This window comes from Pseudorca crassidens, chromosome 8 (genome assembly GCF_039906515.1).
Source record: "Pseudorca crassidens isolate mPseCra1 chromosome 8, mPseCra1.hap1, whole genome shotgun sequence".
In the NCBI taxonomy this organism is placed as follows: domain Eukaryota; kingdom Metazoa; phylum Chordata; class Mammalia; order Artiodactyla; family Delphinidae; genus Pseudorca; species Pseudorca crassidens.
The window spans coordinates 4,146,228-4,165,575 of record NC_090303.1 but is presented as its reverse complement, the minus strand read 5'-3'; the positions used below and the strand labels follow the sequence as shown (position 1 = coordinate 4,165,575).

The 19,348-nt window shown below is 50.5% G+C and overlaps 1 protein-coding gene across 1 annotated transcript in view; it reads left to right on the top strand.

The window, feature by feature from the left end:
- The window catches only part of DDC (dopa decarboxylase), a 76,062-nt gene that overhangs the window by 10,227 nt on the left and 46,487 nt on the right, over positions 1-19,348 (top strand). The window contains exons 2-4 of the mRNA XM_067745515.1: positions 8,957-9,185; positions 11,303-11,416; positions 13,532-13,651. Of these exons, the coding sequence (XP_067601616.1) occupies positions 8,985-9,185; positions 11,303-11,416; positions 13,532-13,651 (435 nt within the window). The 5' untranslated portion in view covers positions 8,957-8,984. The remainder of the gene's footprint in view (positions 1-8,956; positions 9,186-11,302; positions 11,417-13,531; positions 13,652-19,348) is intronic.

Sequence of the window (19,348 nt, the reverse complement as noted above, 5' to 3'; positions counted from 1 at the left end):
ACACAGACAGCTTTACAGTCCTGAGTGACTCCTGCCTGCAGCATCTGCTGCCCTGTTACAAGGGGCTGAACTGAGACTCCAGAGGCCACGGAGGCAGCCGACAGCAGCCCAGCCTCTTGCAGCAGAGCCAGGGCTCGAGCCTGTTCTCTCTGACCTTAACCCGTGTTCTTTCTAGGCTGCTGGGAGGAAGATCACTAGCTGAGGATTGCAGCGGGGAAGAATCTTGTTTTGACAGTGTAGCAGGGAACCTCTGTAATCCAGACCCAGCTGGCCAGAGAGGAGGTGCTTCCGGCCCTGACCGGGGAAAACCCACTGCCTGTCTGCTCAGGCTTCTGTGAGATTTCCCCTCTGACAGCAGACTCCCTAGAGATGCTGCCATGGCATGGACCGCCAGCCATATAAGTGATTTTGTACCCTATGTAGAATTCTCTGTAGTACTTAGTGTTATGGTCATTTTACCAATAGAAGATGGAGGCTCGGAAGTCAGCTGGCCCGGCCACGGGTACACACCTCACAAAATGTTGCGAGCCCCTTTTCTTCCTAGTTACCATTTGTCAGGAGCAAGGGAGGCGCCCGTGGACGTTGCCTCGCCTGTGGAGGTGGCCTCTAGGGAGCATCTGGGCAATCATTCCTGGAAGCTCAGGGAGAAACCTGTTTTTCAAGTTTCTCATCTGGAGGGCTCGTCGTACTTTTTTTTCGGGAAACCCCAAAGCTGTTGGAGATGCACTGCGCCTGTGTTTGAGTCCAGTGCGTTCAGGACGTGGCAGGTCGGAGGTCAGAGCGCTGGGTCCTGCTTCTCTGAGCCCCAGCCTTTATCATTTGTTCAGGGGGTGATAATAGTCCCAAGAAGGTTGTTATGAAGCTTAATTAGGGCACGTGCGAAGAGTTGGCGTAGCACGTGGCGTGTGTAAGCTAGTATAAATGCTGGCCATTAAAAAGATTGTATTGAGTTACAGTTGACTTACCACGTTGTGCCAATCTCTGCTGTACAGCAAAGTGAGTCAGTTACACACACATACATTCTCTTTAAAAAATATTCTTTTCCATTACAGGATATGGAATAGAGTTCCCTATGCCGTGCAGTAGGCCCTGGCGTTTATCCATTCTGTATATACTAGTTTGCATCTGCTAATCCCAAACTCCCACTCCACCCCTCCCACCCCCCTCCCCCTTGACAACCACAAGTCTGCTCTCTATGTCGTGAGTCTGTTTCTGTTTCATCGATAAGTTTACATGTATCGTTTTTTCAGGTTCCACATACAAGTGCTATTGAAATGGAACAGGACCCTACGGTCCTTGCCCCACGTCCTCAGCCTGACTTTCGTCTGGGGAAAAACTTTAGCCAAAGAGTAAGTTTAATCAGAGAAGTGAGAAAATGCAGAAACAGAGGAAAACAAAGGAGACCAAATCATAATAGTTTAGTCATTAAGCATAGTCAAGGACTTTTGGTTCCTCCTTAAGGGCTAAAAGGGCTATATACAATTCTGAGCCATGTCCTGCGAGCTGTCTTATAGATACTGAAACCTCCACCAGGTGGAAGAAGTTAACTACGTGATGACCAGGCTGTAGCCATGACATAAGCTGCCACAATTCCGAGAACTGGTCTCAAAGAAATGAAAACAAACCGACCCTGGAAATGAAGATTAACTGTACCTAAAACAGTCAAGATGATGCTGGTCAGACCACTGATGACCAATTTCAAGATGCCTGTCAGAGCTGCCTGTGCTCTTTCTGCACGTAGCCCACTCCCTCAACCTATAAAAGCTCTTGCCCACTGGTTGTAGGAGGGAGGGAGTCAGCCTTTGGACAGCTGACTTTCCCCCCACCCCAGCCCCCCGGTTGCTGGCATGCAAAATAAAGCAAACTTTGCTTTCCACCAACCTGGCCTCTTTATTGGCTTTTGAGTGGTGAGCAGCTGGACCTCACTTTCGGTTACAATATCATGTGATATTTGTCTTTCTCTGTGTGACTTACTTCACTTAGTATGATAATATCTAGGTCCACCCATGATGCTACAAATGACATTATTTCATTCTTTTTCATGGCTGAGTAGTATTCCACTGTATCTATGTACCACATCTTCTTTATCCATTCATCTGTTGGTGGACATTTAGGTTGTTTCCATGTCTTGGTTATTGTAAATAGTGCTGCTATGAACATAGGGGTGCATGTATCTTTTTGAATTAGAGATTTGTCTGGATATATGTCCAGGAGTGGAATTGCTGGATCATATGGAAGTTCTATTTTTAGTTTTCTGAGGAACCTCCATATTGTTCTCCATAGTGGCTGCAGCAATTTACATTCCCACCAACAGTATAGGAGGGCTCCCTTTTCTCCACACCCTCTCCAGCACTTATTACTCATAATGCTGACCATTTTTTAAACCAGTGAGACAGCCTGTATTTCAACGAGAACACCCCAGTTTAGGTAAAGCAATTGTATGAGTGGAAGAAAGTGGTAAGTGTGTGTGTGCGTGTGCATGCACATGTGTTCTACAAGGTACCGGGCTAACGATTGCAGTGACAAGTGGCAGCACTTTGGCTTAAGGAACAGACTGCTTGGCAGGACACATGAGCTCTGCCTCAGCTCTGCCACCACTGGCTTCACACCTGGGAAGAGCCTAAACACCTCTTCCTCCTGTAAAATGAGGGCAGTAATAGCACAGACGTAATAACGCATGCAGTGAGTTAGGGTACCCCGTTTGGGTCTCTATTCCTATCTCTCCCTGCCCCACCCTCAGACCCCCACAGGCTGTGTTTCCCCGGCTCCCAGGACACCTGGATCCTGGTAGCCTTTTGCCAACAGGAGGCTCTGGTGGGAGGTTGAGGGGCAGAGGTATCCACCTCCTTTGTGACGCTGGCTGTCTCCTCTGCGGTGCCAGCTCCTTCTGGGCAAGGCTGACCAAGTTGCAGCTTTGCACAAATGACCCGGGTACCCCTGTCCCTAAGGCTCCTAAATATATCGCTGTTAACTAGAGTCTTAAGAGGGACAAAAGGTCTTAGAGGGGTGGGGTTTTTTTTTTGTTTGTTTGTTTTTGTTTTGAGGCAAGTTAACAGACTGTTTTTGTTTTGTTTTGTTTTGTTTTTTTGTGGTACGCGGGCCTCTCACTGTTGTGGCCTCTCCCGTTGCGGAGCACAGGCTCCGGATGCACAGGCTCAGCAGCCATGGCTCACCGGCCCAGCTGCTCCGCGGCATGTGGGATCTTCCCGGACTGGGGCACGAACCCGTGTCCCCTGCATCAGCAGGCCGACTCCCAACCACTGCGCCACCAGGGAAGCCCCAGACTGCCATCCTTATTGTTAGAAAGCTCTCATTGTTAGACCCTTCCTGACCGTCCCTGTTAGAAACGTTTCTCCCGTTGGGTTTATTTATGCTCTTTGTGCCCACAGAGAAGATGTTCATCAAGAAACCAGTCGATTCAGGGGAAAATCAGCCAATTTCGTTTTGCGCCTGGATTGATACTTACGTGCCTGAGGTTAAAAACAAGAGACAAGGCCTCACAGTCCCAGAGCAAGAAGTGTTTTTTGAAACGTAAATTACAGTTTATTTTTCCTGGAATAGCGTAAAAAGAAAATGTAAACACTTTTCTTTTTATCCAGATAGAGAAGGAAAAGCAGGAAATGTTGAGTGAAGGGCCCAATGTCCCAGGGTTTGAAACAGGAGCAGCGCTTGTCTGTACCGATAGGCAGGACCATGGGCAGGCACAAAGCATCTTGATTCTGGTCCTCTGTGCCCCCAGAGGGGTGGCCTCACTCAGACCCTCATACATTGGGCATGGCTGGCCCTGTACTGACAGTGCTGATGTGCAGTCACCACACAAGCTCTGCACTGAGGCCATGGGCACCAGTCCCACCACCTCCACTGCCAGGGAAGCATCAGCTAGAGCCTGGGCTGGGTTCTTGCCAAACACCTGTGTCAAAGGTAGGGTTCCAGGGGTCCAGAGAGGGGGATATTTCCATCCAGGACCACAGGGACTGCTGGGGCCAGAGCAGAGGGAAGCCCAGATCCAAGATGAACTTCCGGGGCCAAGACTGGGGAAACCGAGTCAGTTCTGAGCCTGCAGGGTTAGAGGCTCAGCATGAACTGAACACCAGAGGCCCAGGGTGGCGGGGACCGGGTCAGGATTCCCTGAGGAAGGGGCCCATTGTTCTTGAGCCGTGATTGTCCCCTGTGGCTTTTTTGTGGCAGGTATGTGATGGGCTGTTGGCTTAAAGGTAGAGAGTAGGATCTAATATACCATATGTCAGAAACAAAACGTTCCGAGGACAAAAAGATTTTCCGTTCCTTCGCTGGTTCATGCGCTCATTCATCTATTCATTCCTCATTCAGCAAACATTCATAGTGCTAACTGTGGCCCAGGGTCTGATTGGTCCCGAGAAAGCAAAATAAAGAGTTGAGGACTCTGCTTGGAGAAGCCAGCACCTAGCAAAGGATGTCAGTGGAATGATAAAGTACAAAAATGAATGACCCCCAGGTCAGCCAGGAGGTCCAAGGGCCTGCAGTGCGGTTCATACCTCCCCGAGCAGGTGGGGTTCGCCAGGCACTTGCGTGTCCCACAGGGGCTGCACGTAAAGTACCGTGGCTGTAGCTGCTGGCGGGGGCTACGATCAGATTATGTCAACAGGCGCCGTTTCAAGGCCTGGAAAGATATCAGTCATAACCTTTATCATCATCTACATCTTTCAGCCAATATTTGCCCAGCCTGGAGGCATGAAATATCAGACAGCTCCAAAATGAACACAAGATTCTCTGTGGCTTTGCACCAAAAGCCTTCTGGAAAGGTCTTTGTGGGAAAGAATTGACAAATAAATGACAGAATGATTCGAAAATAATAATTAGGTCTTATCTTACAATTTGGTAGTATTTCTTTGGGGGGGCAAGTTGGTGTGTCTGTCAGTTTATTTTTTTCACGAGGCAGCCCGTTTTGGCCATCGTACTCTTGCATTCCCATTAGAAGGAAGCAGCTGATACTCCAGGAACCCAAGCAACTTTCTTAATTTTTGCACGGCTCCTCCCCTGAGGCTTCAGCCTGTGCGGTGCAGGTGCTACCCTTTAATAGGGCAAACAGAGGTCGCGCGAATACTTGCTCTAAAAGGCATTTTAAATAGTCATACACAAGGAACAAATCACAAAGAAACAGATCCTGAGATGTGACTGCATAAAAATTAAAATTCTTATAGGTCGAAATAAAATTAAAAGCAAAACTAGGTCAAATAAAGATAAGGAAAATGTCTGCAAAATATATCACACACTTAGGGTGCAAGTATTTATTATATTAGAGCTCTTTCAGTTAAATAAGAAAACATCTAACACCCTAGCAGAAAAGAAGGCAATTAACAAGCAATTCATAAAAAAAGAAATACAAAGAAGTGTGAGAAAACTATTTAACTTCATTAATCAAAGTAAAATGAAATCATGAATGCCTGCCAGACTGGCAAATCTTAATATGTATCTCGAACCCTAGTATAAAACTAGGGTTCTCTCACACTCCCTGTGGAAGAGTAATTTGGTAAAAATATGTTCTGGGGACAAGTTTGGCCATATAATCTTAACACGCTAAAATACATATCTCTATAATAATTTGTTCTAAAGAAATTATAAGATAAATGCTTTTTAAAGAAAATTTTAACACAAAATAAAGTGTGCAAAAATAAAAGTATGAGGTTGTATATTTCAGTGCTTTATAGAAAATCTAACAACTAACATGTGTTGAATGCTTATTTTCTGCCTCTACTCCTTAGCCATTCCCACGTACTTACCTAATTATCACCAAAAAAATTATTTGAGGTAGAACTTTATTACGGTGTTTGTTTTCAGTTGAGGAAAATGAGGTTTTTACTGCAGTGGCATCCCTGTCAGGCTGTGCAGAGCCTTTCAGTTCTTGATCATGAAGGGTTGGCCATTGGGCTAGGCCAACTCTTCCCACTAACATAGGTGAGAACCGGAAATGATGCAAATGTTCAACAGTAGTGATGCACATCCTGAATATAGCACATTCGCACTGTGAAACACCATGCAATCGGGAAAAATCATGCAACAGAAAAGTGTTTATCAACGTGGGAAACGTACTCGTAATTGCTTTGTGAAAAAAACAAGCTAGCAAAAAGATCTGCCATTTGATGCAATTTTGGTTGAATTTGAATCAAGTCAACTAAAAATACTTCAATTTGAGGTAAGACCCAGTTGCACTCTATGTGCGACGTTTGACATAATCAGAGTCATTCCAAATGAAAAATTCATTTTGAAGCCTGCAGACCCACGGAATTATAAACCTGAAGCTATATGTATAAAGCTTCATAGCTTTGCATTAAGAGCCTTTGGAAAATCTGGGCGTGATGTTTTGAATGATAAGCTTCCTTGGCCTGCAGTTTATGAAACACAAAGGTGCAATGGAAACTCAAAGACTCACTTTGGTTTTTCTCATGCTGTTATTTTAGCATTTGCTGTTGCTATGATTTTGAATTGTATCCAGTCCCTGTCGCCGGGGCATTCACTACCCCCAAACAATAATATGGAAATGGGGGTTTGGTCCAGTCACTGACCTTGAGGAAACCTGGAACCTTCCGTGGGATGGCTTCCATGCTGTTCATGGAGAACATCTGAACAAAGAACAGTGGAGAGAATTCTGAGAGAGGAGACATACTGTCAAGCTGATTCCGTTTGATGAAGACTTCCTCCTTGGTCAAACCTAGTCAGGCTCCAATGAACCCTCTTCCTGAGTAGGTCCCCACTTCAGTGAGTTGAGCCCAGCTGTAACAGAGAATCATGCGAAGTTGGTTTGTCGAGGAAGCCTCTACCCTTGGGATACAGTCCAGATCACCTTCCTCCACCTGGACACCCAGCCAAGCTGCTCTTAGTAATGTCCCATCTGTTTCCTAACCCTACCTGTCAGCTACACATCCCCACTGGCCCTTGTGATATCGGGAGACAGTCTCCCTCCCCTACTGCGATAGTCTTGAATAAAACCTGTCTTGGAGTGTTTAACATTAAAAGCGTCAAAAAGCAAAGCAAAGCAAAGCAAAGCAAAGTAGTACAGACAGTGGGAAGCCATGGAAGAAGTATTGGGAACATGATATCAAGATCAGGGTCTATGCTAATGACAGTGGAGGTAGAATCGCCCCCCAGCACTTACTCCCATAGGAAAATCACTCTTGACTTATGAAGTTTTGAGCTATGGGAGGAATTCAGAGATGCGTCCCTGGCTCAGCACACAATTGTCTCCTAAATATAAGAAACAATCTAGAAGGGTGTGTGCCAGAATTTTTTTTTTTTTACCTTGCAGTACGCGGGCCTCCCACCGCTGTGGCCCCTGCTGTTGTGGAGCACAGGCTCCGGACGCGCAGGCCCAGCGGCCACGGCCCATGGGCCCAGCCGCTCCGCAGCACGTGGGATCCTCCCGGACTGGGGCACGAACCCATGTCCCCCGCACTGGCAGGCGGACCCCCAACTACTGCGCCACCAGGGAAGCCCGAGTGGTGGAATTCTTGATGAATATTTTTCTGTGTGTTGTCCAAGTTTCCTGTTTTGAAAATACAGTCTATGCTTATCATTCACAGATTTTCTGTATGCAGGTGTCACTCTTTGCTACAATTCATTCATAATCCCCACATCAGTAGTCGTGGTGCTTTCGTGCTCACTCATGGGTGATACATTTGAGTTGCCCAAACGCACTTGTTCCCAGCAGAATCTAACAAGGCAATGCTCTGCCTGGTTGTTTCAACAAGCGGGCCTATTTAGTGCCACATTTTTGTGTTATTCTTGGTTATTTGACTATTTTAAATGGCCCCCAAATATAGTGCTGAAGTGCCTTCTAGGGGTCCTACATGCAAGAAGGCTGCGATGTGCCTTAGGGAGAAATCACGTTTGTCTCATAAGCTTCATTCATGAGTCAGAGAGCTGTTGGCCAGGAGTCCGAAGTTCATGAGTCAGTGCATATTAAATAAAGTGTCTTTAACAAGAAACACATAAAAAAGATTATGTATTGATTGATTGACAAAAATGTGACCAGAGGGCTTCCCTGGTGGCGCAGTGGTTGAGAGCCCGCCTGCTGATGCAGGGGACGTGGGTTCATGCCCCGGTCCGGGAAGATCCCACATGCCGCGGAGCGGCTGGGCCCGTGAGCCATGGCCGCTCAGCCTGCGCGTCCGGAGCCTGTGCTCCACAACGGGAGAGGCCACAGCGGTGAGAGGCCCGCGTATCGCAAAAAAAAAAAAAAAAAAAAAAAAATGTGACCAGAAACGCACAGGAATGTAACCTTGCATTTCCCCGGGAAAGGGCCAGTGTTTGCTAATTTGTGGAGACTTTATAGAATGTTACTACCACAGGGCACCAGGATCATCTGTACATTGTTATGTGATGAGGCAAGAAAGTGCGAGTTTTGAAAAGCAGGTTGTATGCAGGGGTGCGGCTCCATCTGGTGATGGAGTCAAGATAACGAAAGCAGACTCACTGATGGGGGTTGTGCTGCTCAGGCCCTGGTCTGAGTGCTGTACCCAGGCCATGCGATTGCCTTCACAGCTTCTGGAGAGATCAGCACACTGTCATGTGCTCTTCTCAGATAAAGAGAGAGGCTCAGAGAGTCTCTGTCCCACAGCTAGTAGAGAGCAAGGTAGGACTTGGACCGAGGCTTGTTATTAAAGCTGGGAGGGACCATAGACATTCATGTGTGCCCTGGTCCATTTCACGGAGGCAGGTAGAAAAAAACGAGACATGGCATTGTCTTCAGCTGAGTAGCTGGCGAATAGCACAATAGGCTCTTTGCTGCCATCTCCAAATCCAGGGTCATTTCCACCCCATCCAGACAAGGAAGGAAAGTGCTGCTGGCTTGGGGTCTGGTGGACTCCAGGGTGTTTGGGTCTCCACCCAGGCAGCCCCAGCTGTCAGCTTGCTTGGAACTGCCCTGCTCCAAGTGAGACCTCATCATGTTTGCAGACTGGTTTCTTTTCTCTTTGTGCAGGTTTTGCCTCTGAGGAAGCCCGGTCACCATGAATGCACATGAGTTCCGCAGGAGAGGGAAGGAGATGGTGGATTACGTGGCTGACTACTTGGAGGGCGTCGAGGGGCGCCAGGTGTACCCCGACGTGGAGCCTGGCTACCTGCGCCCCCTGCTCCCCACTGCTGCCCCCCAGGAGCCAGAAACATTTGAGGACATCATTAAGGACGTCGAGAAGATCATCATGCCAGGGGTAAGCCTGTGTCCAAGATCGGAAAACAGGAGGGCTAGTGCTAACTTAATATTGATACTGACTGGGCGTCAGGCAATTCGTATGAATTATTTCACCTAATCCTCACAACCATTCCCTTGGATAGAAACTTTTTTATTTCTATTTTATAACTGAGGCAACTGAAGCCCAGAGAGGTTGGGTGATCAGCCTAAGGTCACACAGCTAGTAAGTGACGGAGCCAGGATTACAACCCAGATTGTGTGGGCTCCAAAGGCAGTGACTGTGCTTTCCCCCCAGCCCTGCAATTTGTCACCGAACCAACTTGGGTCCGCTCACCCACATGCAGTAAAGCCAATCTACTGACACCAGGTTGTGGTGAAGGAAAGTGCAGTGTTTACTGCAGGTGCCAAGCAAGGAGTCCTGGACAGCTAATGCTCAAAAACCCTGAGCTCCCTGATGGGTTTCAGCAGAGCATTTTTAAGGCCAGGTGAGGGAGGGGAGTCCCCGTTTAAGTCATCAGCTAGTGCACAGTTCTCTGATTGGTTGATGGTGAGGTAATGGGAATTCTCAGGCGCCAGTAGGTCTGGGGGCTATGTGGTCATGGTCATCAGGTAGTTAATTTTTTCCATTTGGTGAGGGTTTTAGCATTGGTAAAATAACTCAGGAAATATGAGCATCAGATGCTGTTATCTGGGTACTTCAGAGAGGAGCCACAGCAGAGGACATGGGGGAGGGGTCTGTCCTGGGAAGGCCCCATGGGGTCCTGCTCTCCTACAAGGTTAGACCCCTACCCTGAGACCCTGGTAGGTGAGAGAGTCGTCACATGACTGTTGAGGAAGTGAACCCCTGGAGGCTGGTTTCAAGTAAGTTAATTGCTCCAAATAAAGCACACTCTTACTATTTTGTGTTCAGCAGAGGGGAGATCACACGTGTGGAAGAAATGTTTCCTTTATTTTACGTGAGAATATGGGCTGTGTGGTGCTGCGTCCTCTTTGAGGCCAGTGTGCCTCGGTGTGGGGTGCGCCAGGGGCCGCAGACAGGAGTGGGGAGGACCCAGGACAGTTGTGTCCACAAGAGTCACTTGGAAGGGAGCAGACAGCTCCAGTTCAAAAGAAACTGCACTGCGGCTTCATGCTTGCGTGGTGAGATGTTCCCTGCCCAGGACTCGCCTAAAAGCATGTTCACTGCTGTGGCAGGAGGGCCAGCCCCTCAGCCTTACCCTCTCATCTGCAGTCAGGACCCCGGGGCCTGGGATCTCAGGACCTGGGGCTCAGGGTGCAGAGCCCCTGCCCACGGGGTACTGGGCCTCCGGCCTCAGCTCCCTGATAAGTCCCTCAAGCCCAGCTCCCCTCTCTCGTCCTCCCTGGAGTTCCCGTGACATTTGTGCTTTGAGCGGAGCACAGGATTCCAGTTCTCACCTGCCGGGAGGTTGTCTGTGCAAACACGAGAAGCCGCGCAGCATCAAATCCCTCCCAGGAGTGTGGTTAAATGGCAGGCCCCGGGCTGTCCTGGCTGTTCTGCAGCTGCAAACACCACCGCTAACGTCTTGGACAGCGCATCCACTTCTCACGGGGCTGAGGCTGGGCGTCCGAGGTCAAGGTTCCTGCAGATTCCCCTCCTGGGAGGTCCTCATCCTGGCCTCTCCTCCCTGCGGGGGTGAGGTTAGGGGGGCCCACCCTCACCATCTCATCCTACCCATCACCTCTCAAAGGCCCCAGCCCCGGGCACATCGCACAGGGTTAGGGCTTCAACACAGGAATTTGGGGACACACACTACAGACCGTGACGGGGGCACAGGGAGACTGTGGAACCCGGAAGCTTTGCTCCATTAGCAAGGAAGCGATTGTATGGGAGAGTGAGGGGGCAGCAGTAAGGCGGCTAAAGAAACCTCAAAAATCAGACCTCTTTTGTTCTTTTTGATATAGACTAGTTTTTGGAGTACTTTCAGGAAAAACAATCTCGTAACTGGAAGAGATGGGGCCTCAGGGGCAGACCCCTCACTGGCACGTGCTCCTGGCCAGGATTTAAAGCAGGGTTGTTCTGAGAGACTTGGTTGACCATGGCAAACCCAGCGCCCTGGGTCCCCTGCCCCCGGGGCCGGCCTCCCTGGCCCCGAGTGACCGCCATGTCCCGTACAGGTGACCCACTGGCACAGCCCGTACTTCTTCGCCTACTTCCCCACGGCCAGCTCGTACCCGGCCATGCTCGCGGACATGCTGTGTGGGGCTATCGGCTGCATCGGCTTCTCCTGGGTGAGTGTCGGCGGGGGCGCCCTGGGGGCCCTGCACGGGGACGTGCAGCCAGGACTCCGCCGGTGAGCAGGTGGCGGTGCCCCCGCAGGAGGGAGGTGGACTCAGCCCTGGAGGGGGGGCCTCATGAGGGCATTTGGGGAAAGAGCGGGGGAGTCACGTCCACATGCAATAGCCGGTTCTGTACAGCGGTGTGTTTAGAGGTACCTGGCTTGCATCCAAACCGCAGCCACGGCCCTGGAGCCTCTGCAGCCCCAGCATGTCTCCCAGGCAGAACAGGGATCTCTGTCCAATCTGCAGTTTGAGAAACACTTCTGCCCTCCTCCCATCCCCTCTGTTCTCGGCCACGCCTGCCGTCCCGAGAGAGACCCCAGCCCAGCATAACGGGAGAGAGTCCTGCCTTCCCAAATGCAGAGCGCTCGGAAGGAGGGCTTCTTGCTGACTGCGCCCAGGACCCCAGGGCTGCCCACACTCTGGGACTTCTCCCCAGGCCAGCGTCTGCTCTTGGCCCTTTGGGTCCAGAGTGCCTGCCTACTTGCTTGTGCCTTGGAGCCAAGCGGACTCACGACTCCTGCCTGAGGCCTGCAGGAGATATGGGTTCCTGAACGCACGAGCAGAGCTGCCTGCTGCCCCTGCCACCTCCCCCTTGCCCCCAGCTCCCCACTTCCACCCCCCACTGCTCCTCTTTAGCCTGGGGTCCGCAGTTGCTGGGGGGGTGGGCCTCGGCGCCCCAAGGAGCAGGGTCGGAGGGTCACCCCCAGGTCCCGCTGCAGTTCTCAGCGGAGAGCAGCCTGGGGCCGCCCTGTGTGGCCTCGGGGACCTTCCTCTGTCCGGGCTGAGCACACCCTCCCCTCAAGGACATTCCTTACATTAGACACCGCAGCAGATTCCACTCAGCTCTGCCACTCCAGAGCGAGCCATCCAAGGGGATGATAGCATCTTTCCAACTATGTCTGTCCTTCCCAAGGACAGTCTGATGGTCTGGGGCCTTGGAGGGCTTCCTTGCTGTCTCTAAGGTGTGCTGGCCGAGCCCCGGGTTCTGCACAGTGAGGAAGGTCCCCATGCCTGGAGCCGGGCTCGGCCAGGATGGAGTGGGACCCTCCGTGTGGGGCTGGCCAGCAGTGCATGGGGAGCTGGAGAGCACTCGAACCACCACAGTGAGACCCACACGGACGGGAGGTCCGTCCACCCTCCGGCAGAGTCTGGGGCCAAGCCGCCCCCCCGAACCCCGAGCGCGGAAGGCAGGATCAGGGGCCTGTGGGGGCTCCCGGGGCTGCACCTCCTCTGCTCAGCCCATCTCACTCCTCCCACTGTGACTGTAGACGAGGGTCCACCAGGGAGGCTTTCTGGCTCCTTCTGTAAACAGGTGGCTGAATGAGCTCCCTGTGTGGGCCCAGTGCGGCTGGGGAGCAGGTCATTGTGACGATCACTGCCTTCCTGCCCAGGCATTCTCCTCGAGTCACTGTCAAAGAGCATGTTTGACACCTTTTGGGGGCATTTGAACAGCATCTTGGATTGGGAGAGTTTAGTCTGGGTGGGATTCAGTGGAAGATTTTCAGCAAGACCTGGGCACTTGCTGGCCCCAGCCCTTAGACGTTTCTCTTGGAGAAGCGTGGGGTGACGTCAGAGTCAGGGGTGACGTCAGAGTCAGAAGTGACGTCAGCAGGGACCCGTGCCTACGGGTGAGGCATGTAGAGACATGCAAACCCCTGCAGTCAGTGACCTTGGACTTCCAGCGGCCGCCCTGGGCCCCGGGGATGGTGGCTCCTTCCATGCCTCCAGGTGCCGGGGTCGGGGGGACGGAGCAGAAGGTCACGTGTGCCGCTCTCAGCACCAAGTTCCCCCGCAGTGATCCTCAGTGATGCTTTGGGGTCGCTGTGGGGCAGGAGTCCAGCCTCTGCCACTGCTTCTCTGGGAAATCTGTGATGGGAGAGCCCACCTTCAAAGGGGTTCCCCCCCAGGGACAGGCCTTTTGAAAATGTTGAGAACTTTTTGCTAAATCGACCCATCAAAAGGAGGGGAGTAAGGAAGCCTCCCTGTTTGTCACTCCACTGGACACCAAGCTGGCGGGAAGCTGAGGGCGGCCAGCCTATGGCTCACCCCCACCTCCCACCGCAGGCTGCCAGCCCAGCGTGCACAGAGCTGGAAACAGTGATGATGGACTGGCTGGGGAAGATGCTGCAGCTGCCTGCGGTGTTCTTGGCTGGAGAAGCTGGAGAAGGGGGCGGAGTGATCCAGGTAAGGCACAGAGGGCGGGGGTCCCACCTCTGGGGTACGTGGGCTCCCGGAAGACGGACAGCAGCAGGTGGGCTAGAGGCCCTTGAGCTTCCTGTGTCCTCATGTTTCTTCTGGAGAATGAGCAGGGCTGAGCCTTAGGAAAGCTCTGGATCTGGATCCCCGAGCCAGGCCCCTCTTTAGGGTGGGCAGAGTGGTGGCTATCGCCTGGCTGGTGCATAGCAATAAAAACAACAGTGGAGGGCTTCCCTGGTGGCGCAGTGGTTGAGAGCCCGCCTGCCGATGCAGGGGACACGGGTTCGTGCCCCGGTCCAGGAAGATCCCACATGCCGCAAAGCGGCTGGGCCCGTGAGCCGTGGTCGCTGGGCCTGCGTGTCCGGAGCCTGTGCTCCGCAACGCGAGAGGCCACAGCAGTGAGAGGCCTGCGTACCGCAAAAAAACAAACAAACAAACAAGCAAAAAACAACAGTGGAGATTTGCGTGGTTCCCCATTGCCCGCCAATGTGCTGGAGCACTTCCCAGGCCTGGACTCAGTTCTCACAACGCTATGATTAGGGGCCATTTGAAGATTGCCATTTTACAGGTGAGGAAACTGAGGCTCAGAGCAGTCAGGGAACTTGCCCATTGGTTCCCAGCTGGTAAGTTCTAGAGCCAGGGTTTGAGCCTACACCCGTGTGACCGCCACTCAGGGCCATCCTCAGTGGCAGAGGCCACTAGAAACGGCTGCACCTATGGGAACCCACCGTTCACCTAAAGATGCTGCCTTTTCTATGCGCTGATTTAATTCATTCTTCACCTGACATGTACCTTTGAGCGCAACTACGTGCCAGAGGGCCCATCGGGGACAGGACGCGCACAATGACAGTCACAGTGGAACACCTGCGGCACAAACGCCACTAAGAAAACTTGGAGTTCTTGGCTTTCTTCCTTTCTAGTAGGGAAGAGGGATGCTCCTCCCAGGGAAAGCAACCTTTACTTTGGAGAAGAGGGAATTTCCTTTTTCAGACACCGTCTTCTCTCTAAGAATCTGTCATGGCAGTTGTGATTCTGTCCACTCAACGATGAGAACTGAGGCCCGGATGCCTCAGTGTGAGGTCACCTGCCGGAGTGGCCAAATGTGACAGGATGCGAGCCCCAGCCTCCAGGCCCGAGGCTGCTCAGCCGACCAGGGTTTTTAAACTCCCATGTGTTTGTTTTCTGACAAACCTATTATCTTACAGTTCTGTAGGTCGGGAGTCTAAGGTGGATCTTACTGGGCTACAATCAGGGTTGACAGCTTGGAGGTTCTGTCCTTGTCTTTTCTAGTTTCTAGAAGTTTCCCGCATTCCTGGACCATGGCGCCTCCTCCGTCTTCAAGGTGGCTGTGTTGCATCTCTCTGACCCTTCTTTCATGTCCACCTCTCCCTCTGACCACAGATGAGAAAGGTTCTTCATGTTTCAGGATGCATGAGATTAGATCAGGTCCATGCAGATGATCTAAAATAATCCCCCCTCCCCTCCTGTCAAGGTTCTTAAATTAATCACATTGGCAAGGTCCCTCTTCCTTGTCAGGTAGAGAGTCACAGCTTCCAGGATGAAAGCATGACCTCTTTGGGAGGCCTTATTCTCCCAAACACAGGCAGTACGGCTCAGGGTCAGGGAGGGAGTCTTCCTCTACCCTCACAGATTCAGATTCAACAAGTCTTAGGCGGGCCCAGGAATTAGCATTCTAACCTGCATGTCAGGTGATTCTGATGCAGAGATGCTGACATGCACTTTGATAAATAAGCCTTGGGCTGTGACCCATGGCTGAGTTCTCTGTGACCCACGGCCTATTTACTCTCTCAAAGTAACTCTTTTGTCAGATCTCTTATGTTTATGGTGGGATGCCTGAGGTGTTGACGGGTAGGTAGTGAGACACGTCAGCACAGGGCAGGTGTTAGTGGTAGACAGGCTCTTCATAAGGGGTATGATATAGGTTGGTTCAGTTGGAGTCCTGGCTAGCATGCTCGGATTCATAAAAGCGATGGTCAGGAGGAGGGTTTTGATGATGAAGTTGGCTGTGTGTCATTCTGGCATGTAGGGATTATGGAATGCTCCCAGGATTAGGATGGTTTCGAAGATGTTTATGATGATGATATTGGCAGATTCTCTAGGAAAAACAGAGCAAATGGGCCTGCTGCACGGTCCTCGCTGAAGCCGGAGAAGAATTCTCCCTCTGTCAGATCGACGGGGGCCCGGTGGTTTCTGCCGGCTCCAGGTGGTGCTGGGAAGATCAGGCACAGATGCTCTTGCGTAATGATTACGCTTGAGAGCGTCACCGACCCGTTTATCAGTAGGACTGATGAGAGGATAACTGCTGTGTCACCCCATATGAATCAGCCCCACTCTCTCTGCCCCCTCCTACCTCACCTCTTTGGTTACAGCACTTTCCCTCCTACATCAGCGATTCTGAGTGGGGCTGATGAGAATGAAGCATCAGCCATGGGTAAGCAAAGTTTCCCTGCGATGCTGTGAACGGGACTTAGACGTAGCGGCAACGATGATTTTTCTCACAACTGCAAACATTTCAGCCACCCTGGACAGTTTTCTGCTGGTCAGAGGTGATGCAGCCTGGGCAACCTTGGAAAAACCACACACAAAGATTTGAGTTCTCAGCTGCTTCCAGCTTTAGGGAGGGGACTGCTGTACATGGCCCCCTTCCACCACCCCCCACCCGCCCCCCATCAGTCAGCTGCATCTCACCTTGCAGTGGGGAGGTGTTCCAGTCCCCAGCACATGGGTCCTGATGCTCTGGGGCTCCACTGCCAATGGAGAGCGGAGCCCGGCTGTGGGCAGAACAGAAAGTGGCCATAGTAAGAGCAAGAGAGGGGCTGCGATGGGGTTCTTGGTGTTGAATTCTATTCGACTCAGTTCCGGGCCTGGGGGTGATCTGATAGTTCATGACAACATGGACCCTTGCAGTAAACTTACTTTTTCTTTGTAATTCCACACATTTTGCCAAGATCTACTTTTTCCATTTGTGCTGTTCATCTTGACCCCAACCCCCAGCACCTGGGAAGCCCTATTAATCCGAGACTCAGCTCTTCCCTCACCTGGGGACATTTTAGTCATTGCCTCTGGGCCACTTCACTGTTTTTCAGGAGCTTCCATTTTCCACGGATTGGGTACCTCTTCCATAATGTCTAACTTTCTTTTGTCATTTTCTTTCTTTTTTTTTTTTGTCATTTTCTCTTATGTGTTTTTTGGGGACTTTCCCACGGTTTTTTCCACATCATCGTCTCCATTTTCCACACTGCCAATTGATTGCCTTCGATGTCAATTTTGGTTCCGTTATTCCACTTAAGAGTGTCATCCCCTTTCTACCTATGAAAACTAGACATCCATTAGAAAAAGGGAAGAGATGCGGAAACATTTAGGGGCAGCTTCCTCCCAGCGTCATTTTAATACCGATGTGTTTGTGTGTGTGTGTGTACATATATGTGTACATAATATAAACAAAACTGGGATAATGCAACACATCATACAGATTTTCTGTGTGGTGTTTTCCTTACTATTTTATTGTGAGCATTTCCCATTGTTTAAATAGTCTCTGAGAATATTATTATTGCATGATTTTCTATGATGTGTCACAATTTATATAAATAGGAGATGCAGTATATACATTGTGTCACATCTTTCACTCTTGTAAATCATATTTCAAAGGACACCCTTTAGGATGAAGGTTAACAATCTCCTAAGGAGATCCTCAGCTTTCTGCTGGGGCTCCCCTGGTTGAGTCCATATTCACCACACATGCTCCACCAAAAATCAAAACCAAACAAAAAAGTTTTTCTGGGTCACTGGAGATTATAACTAAAATAATTTCACATTCAATCCTTTTCAGCAGCCCAAGCTGATTCCTCTAGTTTGATACTTCTCAAAAACCTTAACAACTACCCTGTCAATCAAGGCGTGTGTATTATAGTAATAGCCACTTTGTATTGCACACCCACTCTGAGCTAGCCTGTGTTTTAGTTTTATTTCTTGTGTTTAATGTGCTCATTTTTCAACCTCCAAATATTTATCAGGCTTGATTGGATTATCAACAACCTTTTTCATAGATGAGGAAACCGAGGCCCAGGAACGTCACGCATGGGACCCAAGGGCAGGAGCTATTTAGAGGCAAGGCTGGGGCACATGTGAGCTGGACCCACGAGTGTTCCACCAGCCTGTCCCTGACCCTTTGCTTGGGTGAGTGTGCAGAGGTGGGCATGCTGCCATGGGCTCCATCTTTAAATTACCTCTTCTTTGAAAGACAATCCCGTTTTCCAGAAACAGCAGAAGCCCTGGCATTTGGTTATAGGAATAATTCTGACATCACTCAGCCCAGGATTCAATTGAGTCCCCCTTGGAGCCCACCCACCCAGTATGAGGCAGGAATCCCGCCCTTCCCACTGACAAGGCTGATTGTCTGTAATTTGCGAGGTCCTGGAGCGCCTGAGCCTGCTGACAGACGGGGGGCCCGGATGCGGGGATGCGGGGGGAGCCCCTCAGAGGCGTAATCACAGCTGCTGGGCGTCGGCACCGTGACGGGGCGTCTGCATCAAACGGCAAATCATCCTTTGATCTGGACAAACGGGGCCATGAAAATGGTCTCTTAATTGGGTTTGAAAGCTCTCTTGGAAGAAAAGCCCATTTCCCGCCGTGTATGGGGTGACACTTGAAAACCCAGAAGATGAAAGGACATTTCTGCTCCCAGCGTTCACAGCCGAGCGGCCGCGCTCACCGTGTTTCTTTCTGCCTCCTAGCGGCTTTGCCATGGCAACCTTTGTCTGAGGCAGGAAAGCAAAGGTATCATTACTGTCCTCGGAGCAAGACTGCCCCTGCCCCTACCTCGGCCCAGATCTGCTTCCCACAGAGGCCTGGAGACCGGCTCGTTCTCCTGTCCCGGTCTCCAAGCCATGACACTTATGGATGCTGGACTGACGATTATTTCACTGGGCAATTTTTTGTTTGTTTGTTTCGAGTTTTATTTTCAATTCTCCTTGTCAACACATCTCCTTAATGCTGACTACATTTAGTGAAACTTCCTTTAGAAGTGTGTAATGACCCTTTTAGCTATAACTATCCCTGTTAATATTTTTTTTAATATTTTTTAATTCCACATATATGTGATACCATGTGGTATTTGTTTTGCTCTGTCTAGCTTATTTCACTTAGCGTAATGCCCTCTAGGTTTATCCATGTTCCAGGTTTATCCATGACAAGGTTTCCCCTTTTTTTGTTAAGGCTGAAAAATATATATTTATATATATATATATAAAATCACAGTTTCTTTACTTTTTTTTAAATTATTAATTTATTTATTTGCTGTACGCGGGCCTCTCACTGCTGTGGCCTCTCCCACTGCGGAGCACAGGCGCCGGACATGCAGGCCCAGCGACCACGGCTCACGGGCCCAGCCGCTCCGCGGCATGTGGGATCCTCCTGGACCGGGGCACGAACCCATGTGCCCTGCATCGGCAGGCGGACTCTCAACCACTGCGCCACCAGGGAAGCCCATGGGTCATCTTTACTATCATTACTCTGAATTCTTTTTCAGGTGGATTGCCTATCTCCTCTTCATTTTTGTGGTCTTGTAGGTTTTTACCTTGCTCCTTCCTCTGTGACATATTTTTTTGCTGTCTCATTTTTTTTCCCTTTTTTTTTTATGAGTGGGGGAGTGTTCCTGTCTTACTG